The sequence below is a fragment of the Telmatherina bonti genome, assembly GCF_933228915.1.
Source record: "Telmatherina bonti genome assembly, chromosome: 2".
NCBI lineage: Eukaryota > Metazoa > Chordata > Actinopteri > Atheriniformes > Telmatherinidae > Telmatherina > Telmatherina bonti.
The window spans coordinates 31,565,679-31,580,197 of NC_136620.1; the positions used below are offsets into that span (position 1 = coordinate 31,565,679).

Genomic DNA, 14,519 nt, shown 5'->3' on the forward strand with positions numbered 1-14,519 from the left:
TGTCTATAATAAACTGAAAGGTGATGCTTGAAAGTTACACCACCTCGCGCATCTCTTCACGGCAGTTTTGCACAAGGAGTTGACCGACGCGTTGTCAAAAAAAAAAAAAAAAAAAAAAAAAAAAAAGAAAAAGCACATAAGTCCGTGCACGACTAGGCATTTTTACAAGCTTTTCCCAGGTGTCACGCCGGAGAAACAAGAAACTGCAAAATTACAGCTTGTGGTGGAATGCATTGCATAGCAACCCTTGAAGGCACTTGTTTGTATGAGGTGAACCACGATTAATTCACTTTCTATTCACTAACTTTACCTCTCGTGACCGATCATATCAGTGTAGATATGAGGTCGTGTCAACACTGATGCATTTCAGTACGAGTTTTTCCACAAAGTTGTAATTGACTTATCAGAACTATGTCATGTGAAAGCTTGATATCTTAAAGTCATCTTTAACCATTTTAATATCTTCTTCCCTTATAGTCAAGAACTCATACAGGAAGACGGCAACATAATTATTAAAGGTTAGTGTCACTTTAATATCACTTGTCTAAAGTATGTTTTACTAATCCAAGATAATTCTATTTCCAGCTTCATCACCAAAATAGACCGAGTGCCTCATCTACACAGATCTGTTGCATTTGACAGAAGATGCAAGACAAAACTGAAAAATCCTCACCTGTCTAAGATTTGTATAATACTACCTTGTATCCAAAACACATTATTTATAGTACACTCATTCATATCATCTAGCATCTACAACAGGGGTGTCTAAAGTCGGTCCTCAAGTGCCACTATCTTACAGGTTTTTGATGTATGGTATTCCTGCTTAAACACACTTTAACTCAAATTAAATGGATAACAAGAAGTATTTTAAGATGTATTTTTTATTTTTAGATGGCTCAGTACTTACTAGAATGTCAAAGTTGCACTGGCAGCCATATCCTCATTGAAATAAACTCAACTCTAAAAGAGGAAATCTAAAAAACAAATGAATGGTGCCTGTTTGTTCCAATTTCCAATGTCTGTTTTGTTTTCTAAGCTGAGTAGTAAAAGTGCACCTCTCTTTTAGTTGAAAAGCACATCAGGTTCTTTCAACAAAGTCCCCAAGTGGAGCATGTTTATTACAAACAGGAGCCATCCCTCGATTCTCATTGTGAAGTAGCCTGAGCAGAAAAAAAAGATCTTCATTTTTAAAAGTTATGGGCACTTTAGAGGTCCATCGCTGTTGGGTCAGAGGTGCACAGTATCCAGTGGTTGTTGTCCTTTTCAACTTTGTGAGAGTCCAGGAATGTATGAGCTGTCACCTCATACTCTCTGCCATAAGTGGTCCTGCAATTTTACAACTGTGACACATCACAGAACAAAAGCATTGTGCATACATTTAAACATGAATTTTAGCTGCCATACTCAAGGTCCTCAACTACTGATAGGAAGTTTAATTTACACAGTAGTAAAGATTACTTTTCCTGCTTTTGATTGTCATGATTTTTTGTGAATCAACACAATGAATAAGTTAGTTGGTTAAGATGCCAAATTCTTGTCCCGAATATCTTGCAACCTCTGGGAGCCTCCAATTATACATTTTAACTGAAGTTCAGAGGAAAAAAGCAGTGTTAGACTTATTTAAACTTTTGCACGCATATCTTTACTTATCTTAATTACACACAATATTGTGTGAAAGTCTTGAGCCACCCTAATTTCATTTAAAAAAAATTGCAGCTTTTAAACATAAATTTCTTCTTTGACCACCTTTGTTTTTCAACACATACATTTTTTTTTCTAATTTCTCTAACAAGTCTTCAAAATTAGCTCTTCAGGCGTCACAGAGATTTTAAAGCACTTCTTCTCAGCTGCCTTTAGTTCAGTTTTCTGTATATTCATCCTATTGACAGCTAGAGACAATGATGAGGAGATTTCATTGAAAAGATGGATCAACTAAAGGTCAGATACACTACAAGGTCTTATGACAAGTATTTGCTGTTTTCTATGTTATAAGGACATCACTTTCAGATATTGTTTATCTGCTCTTATTTATTTTTTTCTTTCAACTCTTTATCACTTTACATTTTACTCTCTACTTGTCCACTTTCCTTGGTTTTTCATAACACATTCACGCTGTATACTAAAGCTATTAACTTTCAGCTAATAGCTTTGTGGAAAATGCCATTATGGTTCAAAAATCTAATTCCACGACTGATAAAGTCTGCCATTTATGGTACTTTTAAAAGTTTAAAGTTTTTTTTCTTTAATATGTTTATCTTTTGACATGCTTGAATGATTCATTTAGAGCATGCTAAAAAATAAAAATGAAAAAAGAGAACAATTGGTCAAATACTAGACTGAAAATTAGTAAAAGAAAAAAAAAAGCTGTAAATATCCAAGAAAAAGAACATTAAAGGCCATCAGACAGCCTGAGAAACTATTTCTCAAGACCACACTGAAATATTATAACAAAGTCTGTCTACTTTGGTGCAAAATCTAAAGAAATGAGGCGTGGCTCAAAACTTTTCCACAGTAAGACACAGTACTGGGCCCCAACAGTTCAGTAACTCTCTGGATAGATCTGCAGTTGGCATCAGATACACACATACACTCTTAGTGTGAGGTTACACTGAAAGAAAATGAAAATACCAAAGAACTTGATCTCCCAGAACAGCAAGAGCCTGGTTTGTCTTGCAGTGCACAATCAACACCTTCATATCGGCCTGTAATGAAATACGGTCAAGAATGTAGTCACAGCAGCTTATACGGTGGCTTCTGTTACAGCCTTAAACAACAGAAAATGTTGATGTTACCACAGGCTGAGTGGTACATTGTAAAGATACAGTGAAGACTTACAGGAACTGGCTGACCCTCATATTCAAGTCTCTCCAGAGGGTCAAAGTGTACTATCTTCCACCATGACAGAAAGCAATCATTTTCATCCAAAAAGACTTCTTGGAGGCGAGACTTTTTAGCACACTATAAAAAAAAAGTCACAATAGTGTAACAGCATTCGATGCTTTGAGGCTCTTTCATTAACTTATGTTCAATGTTTATTTACCTTTTGGAAACTTTGCAGATCACTCTTCAAGTAAAGCTGAAGAAAGACATTCATGGAAAATTTATGGATATAATTGAATAGGAAATTAAAGATAAATGTAGAATTTCTGCAGTATCAAACACTAGCATGAGTGACGGTGAAATTTAGGCTTTCACTTATAACTTTCAACTATTTTATTTCAAAAGTGGAATTAGTTTAAAGCATACATCTATATTCAAAACAAACATAAATAAAATAATATTGTGTATAAGTATCGATTGAAGTCAAGAGTGGTCATGTTTGGATGGTTTTTTTTAACACTATTTTCTTGTGATAAAGGAATAATTTATCTCACTACCGTCAGAAAACAAACTTTATTATCACAAGATAACAGATTATTCCAAATGCAGGATCCTGGAGAGTTGGAAACCAATCCCAGTTGTTCCTAGTCCATCACAAAACCAACAAAGAGAGGCAAGCATTCACACAGGCTCACACTCCCTCCTAGTGGGAATTTAGACACTCAATTGAACTTTGCATTTCTTTGAGCTGTGGGAGAAAGAAGAATCATAAAATTAAAACAGAGTAAGTGTACATTAATAAATTATATTGGCTTTTATTGAGTGTCCTTATGAACTACTGGGAGCAGTACTGGTTTCCAGTCTGACAGCTGCAGAGTGTGAGGCAGCTGGGAAGGGGGCTATGACTTCAACCACAGTCCTCTTCTCTCCCACTACCTCAGCTGGTGGGTCCAAGAGGGATCCCAGTACAACTGTTCTGTACTGGAATGACCCAGTACAGTGAAGAAGCAATGTATGGAACCTAATGACAGATTAAGGGATATCCATTACTGATCACTTCATCACTTAAAGGGGCTCTATTTTGCTGTTTCTACTTTTCTGAGGTTTCTACAGTGTTATAGTGTTGAATACTCATCAGGCATATGAACGGCGCCGTTTTGTATCACCTAAACAAACGCATGTTTTTCCAGCACTCTCTATGTTCAGTTTCCATGGTGACGCAAACAATCGGTTTAGGAGAGTTTTTCATTTTCGAAATTTTAGTGACATCCCGGGGGGAGGGACTCAGTGATTGGTTATCTTCCCTAGGTTGTGCACGTTCACAAGAAGAAAGCCATGCCCACCTTCACTGCTCAGTTTACCTACTTCTTGACCAATCAGATGCAGCCCATAGGGCGGAGCTTTTTCTGTTCTCTTGTTTCTGGCAGAGGCAGATCTGAGAGGATCAATACAAAAGTAACGGAAGTGTTTGTGGAAAATGCTTGATTAGTTTTTGTCCTTCTGGACTTGCATATTAAAATAAATTAGACTGAAATGTGCATAATAGAGCCACTTTAAACTTGTCTTGTCCATCATCATAGTAATTAGAATGATGGTCTGGCTGTGGTGTTATGCTGAGCTATTTTTTATTTACCTTTTTATACACTTCCAGTCAGAAGTTTGGACACACTTTCCATTGGATTTAATGGGAAAGTGTGTCCAAACTTTTGACTCTTTGTGTAATTGTCTATTACTGAATTTACATGAGATTTCTGAACCTGACCAGAGGAGACAGAAAAGGGGGAAGGAGTCAATAGACATGAAAAGGAGAGTAAAGAAAAGAAAGAGGATATAAAGGTGCACCAGAGGGAAAGCAATGGCCCAGACAGAGACACCAGACAATCAAATGCTACACTTGCACAGAAACATAACAGAAAAAATCCCAAGCTTTTTGCAAGAGAACAAAGCTGACAATCATAAGGAGCACTAATAAGAGATGAACAAACTGAACAAAAAGCAACACAAACTAAAGTACCAGAAACACACACACATACAAAAAACAACAATAGCAAAAAAACCTAACCTGAGGTTATCAGTATATAAAACCACAGGAGAGCACAATGACTGTGTCAAGATGCAGATTGTACAGTGTGAAAAGTGTTGAAAGATAAGTGTGATCTTGCAAATGCGACTGTGCAAAGATCAGAAGCAGGCTCGGTGGACCCTGAGCCTTGGGGCAAGCACCAGCCAGACAGGAGTACAAATCCCAGCCACTGTACCATAAAGGCAAACACGCATACGCTCAAAAGGCAGAAGAGGATGGCCCCAGCATGAGCTCCTGGAGCCACGTGGCACAAGCCATGGAAGCCCAGGATCAGCAGATGCTGAGCCTACTGGGCACCAGCCACCCAGGGAAGACAGAATTACACATATACAGCATGACTTGTTGTCCTCCCCAGCTGATGTGGTCTATTTTTATAAATGAAGTCGGGTGTAACACAGTACCCACTATCTTTTTAGCCCACCTTAAATGTGAACTTTGTTCATTGAGATAACATGATCAATTATCCCCTTATCACAAAAAAACCAAAACAAAAAAAGGTCCTCATTATTGCGAGGTACTTACTTCCGTACGTATCTGCGGCTGATGATTTCAGAGTCTGGACAATCCCATCCAAGTTCAGTGTTTATGGTCAGGATGAATATGAAAACTCTCAAACAGAGCTGCATCTGTTTCTTCTCAAGTATTAACTAAATTGATTATATTCTCTAAATTCAACTAAAAATATCTTAAAGACCAAAAGTTGAAGACCACAATGGGTCAAAAACATCACAAGCAACAGCACATGAATTTTGTACGACAGAGAAAAACAACTCCAGCCTCGAAACGTGACTGATATACATCATCATAGTATTAATCAACTTACTTTGCATGAAAGCGTTTTAGTCAAAACGGAAATAATAAATGAGCTGTGGAAGAATTGACTAAAGAAAAGTGTCATCCTCTTTGGGATAGATAAGCACAATGATAATAATAATAATAATAAAAAATAAAAATAAAAATAACATATTTAATTAAACAGCATAACAAAGAAGCTGTCAGCCAATAAGTGGTGTTAATATTAACATCCAGACCATCTAAAGCCTAAAAGGTCCCAGTGTAAAATTTCTGGCCAACCAGTTTCAGTACCAAAAGTAAGTTTATGTTTGTGTTTGGGTTTATGTGTGTGTTTGTGTGTGTGTTTGCATGTGTAAGTTCACTTACACCACTGGCAAAACCACTTGTAGTTTTCAGGGCAAAAGGTTGATCAAAACATAGTGTTGATCCTTCAGGACTGTCATCAACGCTGTCACACAGGATCACACATGTCATGAGCAGGTATTTGTGTTGGGTTTTTAGGGTGATTTCATTTTCTGAATGTTTACCTGGTAATGATGAACACAGTCCGAGTGAGAGGTTGAACATCACTTCCTGCACTGACGCCACACGGAGCCTGAATACCCAGCGATGGAAACTTTGTCAGTCTGTTAATGTCAGCATTAATGCCGACAGCAGTGCGCTTCCTGTTTTCTCCTCCTATGTTCATCAACATTACAACATCCCCAAAGTGCAACATTCCATCTTTTGTCCCGGAGAGCTTTACCTACACATACAGACAAACACTGATGTCACAACCATTACTGCAGCAGCATCACTGTTAGTGCTTTTGCTGTAATTGTTTTCGTTATGAGCACAAATTCATTTTTACCTGCTGCAGAATGTTCTGTTTGAGGAGGTCTCCCTTCTGGAAAGTGAGCTCACCACTCTCCTTTTTCTCCAAATATTGTTTAATTGCATCCTGAAAAATATTAATGAAAACACTGCATGAGTAAGTAACACAGTAAGCAAGTATGTGTGTAAAATAATCAGGTGTACCTCCTGGTGTTCAATTAATTTTAGATGGTGTGACACATTTTGCTTTAAATGTCTTTGTAGGAAACAAAAAGGAAAGAAAAGAAATTTCACACTTAGACATTTAAACAATGCATAAAGTACCAGATAGATTTTTGTCTTTAATTAAAAAAAAAACTTAAACTAAAATTATATAATATTAATCACATTAGAAAACTTTAGGAGTGCATTGTTTGTAGTTTTTTCTTTTAACCAAAGACCACAAAATGGAAATTTCTCAAGACTGAAGAAAAAGGAGCACAAACTCTGAACATTCATTTTTCATTTTAACTAAAAATGCTCAGATTAATCAAACTCCTGTATCAGGTATGAGATAGGTAAACATGGCTATGGTAAATTATTCTTAGATCTAATATTCGCTGTTAATGGCCTATTTTAGTATTTTTCTGATGAGCTCTGGTCCTCAAGGTCAAAAGTCCTGAATATTTTCGATGTTTCCCTGCTCCAACACACCAGATTTAGATGCCTCTCAACAGCTTGATTTCAATTGTTGCACAAGCATGTTGACTCATTAATTTCATTAATGCAGGATGCAGGAGGAAACATCCAAAACTTGCAGGATAGTATTGATATTGAACACCTCTGCATGAGGGCAGATTTAGTCAATTGTCAATTTTTTTCTAATTGCACCTGATTCAGATAAATGAACTTCCTCATCAAGTCCTTTGCAAGCCTGTTAACAAGCCCATCCTTTCACTCAGATGTTTTAAAGTAGGGTTACCTGTAAAACAGGGGTGGCAGAGATGGAGTTTCCCTGCTGCAACACACCTGACTCAAAGTAATGGCTAGAGTTTGATGTCAAGCTGATGGATCTGTGGTGTGTTGCAGCAGGGAAACTCCCAACATCTACAATACTGAAACTCTTGAGACTGGAGTTGACCATCCCTGCTCTAAAATGTGCAGGCCAGCGGTTCTAAGGACCAGGAGAGAGACACTGCACTAGTTTATAATTCTCCTTATCTGTCCTTAAAGTTAGAGAGGATAGCAAATCCTTAAAAACCCAGTGGGTGAGGCGTTACAGAAAAATGTAGTGGAGCAAAGTTTACTCAAAATTAAATCATTTAATGATAAAAGTTCACGTTGTATAATTTCTGGGCGTCAGTTTTGTCTTGATTAGTAAGTTTTAGCTGTTTTTGGTTTAGTTCTTTTTGGATTTCTCAAGTAGTCTGTTCTGTAGTTTTCCCGTCAAATAGGTCTGTGCTGTTTTGTTTCCTGTTTTATTTGGTAGAATCTGTTCCCCCCTTTTGGAAGACCAGAATTTAGAGCTATTATCTTGCAACCTTTAACTACAGCACCTGAATGAAATGACTGAATTCCCTCATATACACGTCATTCAGTTCTGCAAAGGCCATTCAGGTGTGTATGTTGAAGAAAGGACACATCTGAAAGGAGCAGTATAGTACATCTCAAGGACCAGACCTGTGCACCTGTCCAATTTATTCTCTGCTTCTTTTAGACATCTAAGTTTTGATTTCTGATGACCACACCTGCTCATCATTTGTCGTTAGTGCCTCAATTTCTGCATCCAAGGCATCCTGTATTTGCAGCGCTTTATATTTAGGAATTAAGAACAGGTTCACATGTTTGCTTTCCCCCCATCTCATAGTCCTGCATAAGATTTTCTTCTTGTCCCTTCACAGGAGTCCATCAGGAATCTCAGAGTTTGCTAAGGTTTTATGTGCATAGCTTTCTGTCTGTACATACAGACACATTAAAAGTACACGTTGAATGTTCCATGTGAATAAATTTAATATTGTAATACTGTGTAATATTGTGTAATACTGGAAGGAAATGACAGTATGCAAAAGATAAAACTCTTTATTAGATTTGGAATTGTGATTAGAAAAGTCAAATCACTTCCTTTATATTGTTGTACGTAACAATGCTTAATGAGGTATTCTCTTCTTTTTTTTTTTACTGAATCTTCTGAAAGCATTTATATTTGTCTGTACAATGCCTTTGCTAATACATATGACCACTTCACCAACATTAACTTCTCTTCTGCAGACTCTGCAACTGCTTTTGGACAGATAACAATTTTAATTCCATTTTAAGGCATTTGTTTGTCTTGAAAATTAAACTAAATTAGATTTTTCAAGCCGTGTAAATGTCTACTAGTTAGGCTGAGTTAAGAGGCTAGCTGAGATAACAAAAGTATATGTCATGATTCTATAAACAAACCTCCTGTAACAGCTGGTCCTCATACCAGTTTCCGATTTTCACATTAGATCGAAAACGTCGTACTTGAGACATCATGGCAATAATGTCGACAAATATCCGTGTAGTTATGTGCTACGATGGCTCACGTTAAGGCTACACCTTGCTATGTTTGATTTCTCTGGTGGTTTCTAAGGTAACAGCTTGCTCTGCAGTTCTCGCTGGTTGTCGCGAGAGGGCGTCATTGTACTACTGCCAACCATAGACCTGTATACAGTCTATGCTGCCAACATACCAAAACAGTCTCTAATAGACTGTCATAGTAAAAAGAAAAGGGAAAAAAATATAACAACTAATGAACTGGAAATTTCATATCAAGCACGTGCAATCAAAACTTTCAAGAAATATTTTAATCTTCAATAAAGTAAAACATGTTCTGGATCATAAATCCCTTCACATTCTGAAAAGCACATTAATTTTGCCATATTAAGATAGATTTTGGGCTACACACCTATAACATTGCTGCATCTATTAATCATACAACAGAAGAGAGCAATGCACTTTATACACTTTATGCAACACACAAACCCACTTTTTCTACAGTCAAGATTACTGAAATTTGATGCAATTTCACAGACTGCAAACAACGTTTGAGGCAAGAAATAGCACATTAACAGGCAATTTTATGGATATTTTCAAAGATAAAGAGGGAGGAAACATTATATAGTTTGTGTGAGGACTAGAGACTGTAGAAACATCAACAGTTTACAATTAAGCATTTAAAAAAAATATATGCGATCCATTTTGTAATAAAGACAGGGCCTGATTTATGGTTGAATATTTATTGTTTTATTTTTGTTTTGAGTATTATTGTTTGTTTTCAGTATAATTTGTTTAGTAAATTTATCATAAAAGAGTTGTAAAATGAAACTGACAGACCAATAATTAATTATCAAGCATGGACAGGGTGTGGGATTTCATGAGGTTATATTTCTATCTACTCTTTTTCAATGAATGAATTGAAAAATAACAGGCTGAGGGCTCATTTACTTGTCTATTTATTTGTTATCTTTGTTTCAAGGTCCCTTGAAAAAGGTCACTTAAAACATGAAATGTTTTAGTTTGTGTATTGCTGAATTCAGTGACCAAAGTTTAAAAGAAAAAAAAAACAACTACACAAACTTCTCTCAATTTTCAAACAGAATCATGTGCGATGTGACAAAAATACAGTGCAATATTTTATTAATTATTCTTAATTTTAATTAGAGATGAAATAAGAAGTAAGTTCCTTCACTGTTCTTCTAATTGCAGTACACAGTAATTATGTCATATAGTCATTTACACACAATTATATTTAAATAGCTTAAATCCATTTGGAAAAGGGTTCATGTGCTTGATGTTCATGCTCAGTTTTCCCTCTTTCTATGTGGACGTGTCAGTGACCATTAGCCCGGCCTCTAATTCCAGAGCCGTTTCTGTGATTCAGCTTGTGGTTTTTTTCCTTAGGCGTGTCACTGTCATTTTCATCTTCATCACTCCGGTCATCACCTTCCAGCTAAAGTAAGATAGCAACCCAAAGAGGAACATGAGGGTGAATATGCAGCATGCATTACAGCTTTGACAGATTAAGCCAGGATGAACAAATAATTAAAACACCATAAACGCACCTTACTGAAGAGAAACTTATACAGCATTCTTGATATAAGAATTGCCCAGTAGATATGGAGAATCTGTAGAACTAACAACATGGCATTGAAGAAATAGTAGCCAAAGAAGGGGGGGTATAACTCCAGTGGGTACACCCATGTACAATGAATAATCCTGTAGAACACACAACCACATTATCATTACTGTTTGTTTTATTCACTGCACATGTCTAAAGTCTTCTTTGTTTCTTTAAAAAGACAACATTTATCAAAACATTACTATATGTACATCATAATGATGCATTTTAAGTAACACACTTACCAGACAGGAAAAATAACAAGTCTTGTCACCATAAACACAGCCGTAAAAACCACAAACATGGAGTTAGCAGTCTGGTGCCACTTGGCGTAGTTGAACACTTTTGCTCCCTGTGACATGAACATGAACACAAAAACAGAATAAGGGTTTTTTTTTGTTGATGTTGTTGTTTTTTGCCTGTTTGTTTGAAAAATTAACAGGCAGCCGTTATCTTAATACAGATTTTGTTGTACTGAGTAAGAAACACAAGAGGAAAAAGTAAAAGCTGCTTTATCACTTTTTTTTTCCTGGCAAACCAAATTAAACATGTGAGTTGGTGGGGTGAGGATTGCATATCTGTCATCATACTTGCCATTTGAAACAAGGTACATACAGTGCATCATGACAGGTATTTCAATTTACCCCCATGAAAACCAGAAATGTAGTCAGTCTGTCTGGAATCACAATTCACCTCAGATTTGTTGATGAATATGACTTTGGTCTTGTCTTTTAAAAGTCAAACATTCTTGCTTTTTGAATTATTAAAATATCTTTCGTGGTTTGTTGCTTCAAAATATGTTATCACTGTGAAATCAACAAGCACCACGCTACACGGGATCCAAAATAACAATAGATATTAAGCGGAAAAGATGATATATGTACTCAGATGTCCAACCTCAAGGAGTATGTCAGAAGCGTCATGAACTGCCATCACAAGGGTCCCAATGCGAATATAGTTTGAAATCCAGGAGAAACTCAGAAGAGTTAGTGTGGCTATATGATGAATCACTTGCTCTTTGAAGTCCTAAACACATGCACATTATAGGTGAACAATATACATTTGGCAAAGACTACTTCAAGTGTTTAATACAATATTAATCATACTGTGTTATTAAGTCATAATTATAGTGAGACATACATTTTTGCAAATCTAACTGAAAATACTGGATAAAGAAATTTGGATTAAAACATATTCAGCTCTCATACTAACATCTTCCTGCTGTTAATTTCCACATACTTACTTTCCGCTTCACATCAAATGCAAGGCTGAGGAGAAGAGAGACGTAGAAGCCCAATTCCAATATGTAGTACCAGTACTGTGATGGCAGCATAGACTGTATGCAAACATAATCAACATATATGTGTTTTTATGTATCATTGTGTCTACTAATGTGTTATCCATCCTAACAACAAAGCTCAAAACTCTTACCTGTTTAGGAAATCCTGCCCAAACTTCCCTCAGATTATGAAACCAAGGTTTCTAAACCAATAGAGAAGGAAAGGAGAATAAGGAGGGGTTAGCTGTTAGCCAAGTTAGTAAGTGTTGGCTTGCAGTCAGCAGGTTCATGTGAAATTATGACTGCTTGAACAAGCGGAAAAAATATAGAGAGGGGAAATGAAAACATTACATGATGTTCCAAATACTTACATCATAAAGGGCCAAAATTCCACCAAAAAATGCAAAAGTATAAAAAACACATCTCCAGCTGTTGACACAGAGGAACAATAGAGTCACATCCTCAAATTATAGACTCTGTTTAACATCAGTGCAAAATCAACAAAAGCAAACACACACCTGGCCTCAAAGAACCTCTTCCTAAGCCCTGGTCGTTCTTGGTTCCTTCTCCTTCTGAACCACACTTCAGTTTTCCTTTCTGTCCATCCCGTCTTCTTACACAAAGACCTCACATCAGCCTGAGACACAAGTGACACATAATCCAACTTTTACTTTAATTTCACACCACGAAGCACGCTCTCTAAAGTTAAAAGAATAAGAGACTGGCATTGAGTTTTTTGCATTGTATAAGCAAAGGAGGATTAAGGATAAAATTTTCTCACCCCACTTAACTGCTGATTTAGGGATTAAAAAAAACCTACTGAAATTATTCTTTTTGTATACCTGTGATGGATTCCATGCTTCGCTGCAGAAGTACTTTTCTAAGACAGGGTTGTGTTCAGCTGTGAGGCGTACCCTGTCCTTGATCCCCAAAGCCTTTGCCAGCAGGGTGGCCAAGTATCTAAAATGGTACACAAAGCTCTGTTACCTCCTCCCAAACACAGCAGCTTAGATTCTTTGGAATTTCACAATATTACTTCTAGCTTGGGCAACGTAATCCGGGTATTCAAAAACCAGATGATTGCTAAAACAGCTAAACTCTATGAGACATAGCCACATTTATTGACACTGTCTGCTCTTGCCTTTCAAAGACGTATCTCACTAGGAGCAGGCAGAGGGCGCAGGGCAGGGTTGCATAAAGTTGTGAGGCTTTAGCATAGGCACGATCTTCTTTGTCCACAAGATCTGACCAGGACAAATTTCCTGGCAGCCACAAACGCTCCCACCACAGCCACTCACTGAACGTCTGCAACATGGTGCTAAAATGAGAGGACAGTCAACTTTAAAAACACTAGTCAAAATGGTTTCTATAATACTTCGGGGTTTTGAATCATATTTTCTTATTTGGACAAATCTTTCCGACATTGATTATATATATATATATATATATATATATACACATACATACATATACATATATGTACATTTGCTTGTACAGTTACATTATTTACTACAGCCTACTGGTCTTTTCTGGTCTGTGGCTATGGCTAAATCATTTTTCATTTGACCTGTAATCTTAAATGAAGTAACGAATCAAAGGGCAAGAGAGATAAAAAGAGTGAGGAGCAATTCATGAAGGCAGAGATTAAATAGAAGGGAAGTCCTTCTTCTTGTGGACTCAGCGTGTAGACCAAGTGTATTTGGGCTGAGCAAACATCTAATTAGAGCAATTTAAATAAACATAGATGATAATTTCATGTTCTTACATTTACTAACAAAGATACAGTCATAATAGCAAACCCTTAAATCTCAAATGTGGCTGATAAGTCACCACGGGAAAAAGCTTACGTACCTGAAGGCAGTATTGTCTTGACAAGTTCCAACAGACGAAAGGGAAGCTGAAGCAGACACAGTGTTTGTCACCAAGTCTGATGAAATTAAAGAAAATTACTTTGAAAAGTCCAGTATTTTCTTCCCTTGACAATCTTTTTAACGATAAATCTTCACATTCATGAATTCGCATGTTAAAAAGCTGCATTTCTTGCTATAAAACAGTTACAGAATACATCAGTGTAAGTAAATGTAAAGTACCATAACGCCAAAAATTTTACACACTCACCCTTGGTCCCCAGTTCAAATAACACTGGGTGTTTTCCACTGATCCGTTGCCTGAAGCTGGTCTGTTACTCATAAAGTCTAGATATTGCATTTAGTCACACCAGATAACAGTACTGCTACTATGCATTGTGTTATTGCTTCTATAGCTACACTTTAAGACCAAAGCAATGAGTTAAGAAAGCGAATATTAACTTGTGAGTCAGTGCTTTGCCTAATCTGTGTGGACCTCGCTGTATGTGAACAGGTTCCAGGGATCATGTTGCGTTTGAGTCTTTTGTGTGGTCGCTCACCTGGTTAGAAAGACTTGGATCCTTCCCTTCCACTTTGTCTACACTTGTGATGACACCCTTGTGGCAGCTGTCAGTCTTGCGAGATCAGGACCTGGAAACTGCTAGCTGCCTTTAGAGCATTTTGTATTTTTCAGCTGTACATACAAAGTTGCAACACTCAAGATCTGAGATTGTTTGCAAACCCTCACCTGCAAGAATTCCC

The 14,519-nt window shown here is 36.9% G+C and overlaps 2 protein-coding genes across 2 annotated transcripts; both read right to left on the reverse strand.

Annotated features, from left to right (window-relative positions):
• Positions 1–1,205: 1,205 nt before the first annotated feature.
• On the reverse strand, positions 1,206–9,004 carry cfap161 (cilia and flagella associated protein 161; the record flags this gene model as incomplete). The annotated part of the gene is made up of 8 exons (XM_079257766.1): positions 1,206–1,326; positions 2,629–2,702; positions 2,836–2,958; positions 3,041–3,076; positions 6,065–6,146; positions 6,226–6,443; positions 6,549–6,638; positions 8,996–9,004. 8 exons carry the CDS (start codon positions 9,002–9,004, stop codon positions 1,206–1,208), a joined length of 753 nt encoding a protein of 250 aa, XP_079113892.1.
• Positions 9,005–10,343: 1,339 nt separating this feature from the next.
• cers3b (ceramide synthase 3b) lies at positions 10,344–13,224 on the reverse strand (the record flags this gene model as incomplete). Its single annotated transcript, XM_079255166.1, has 10 exons — positions 10,344–10,463; positions 10,576–10,729; positions 10,877–10,983; positions 11,529–11,657; positions 11,875–11,967; positions 12,063–12,113; positions 12,282–12,339; positions 12,429–12,547; positions 12,753–12,870; positions 13,052–13,224. The coding sequence occupies 10 exons, from the start codon at positions 13,222–13,224 to the stop codon at positions 10,344–10,346; spliced, it is 1,122 nt and encodes a 373-aa protein (XP_079111292.1).
• Positions 13,225–14,519: the final 1,295 nt, after the last annotated feature.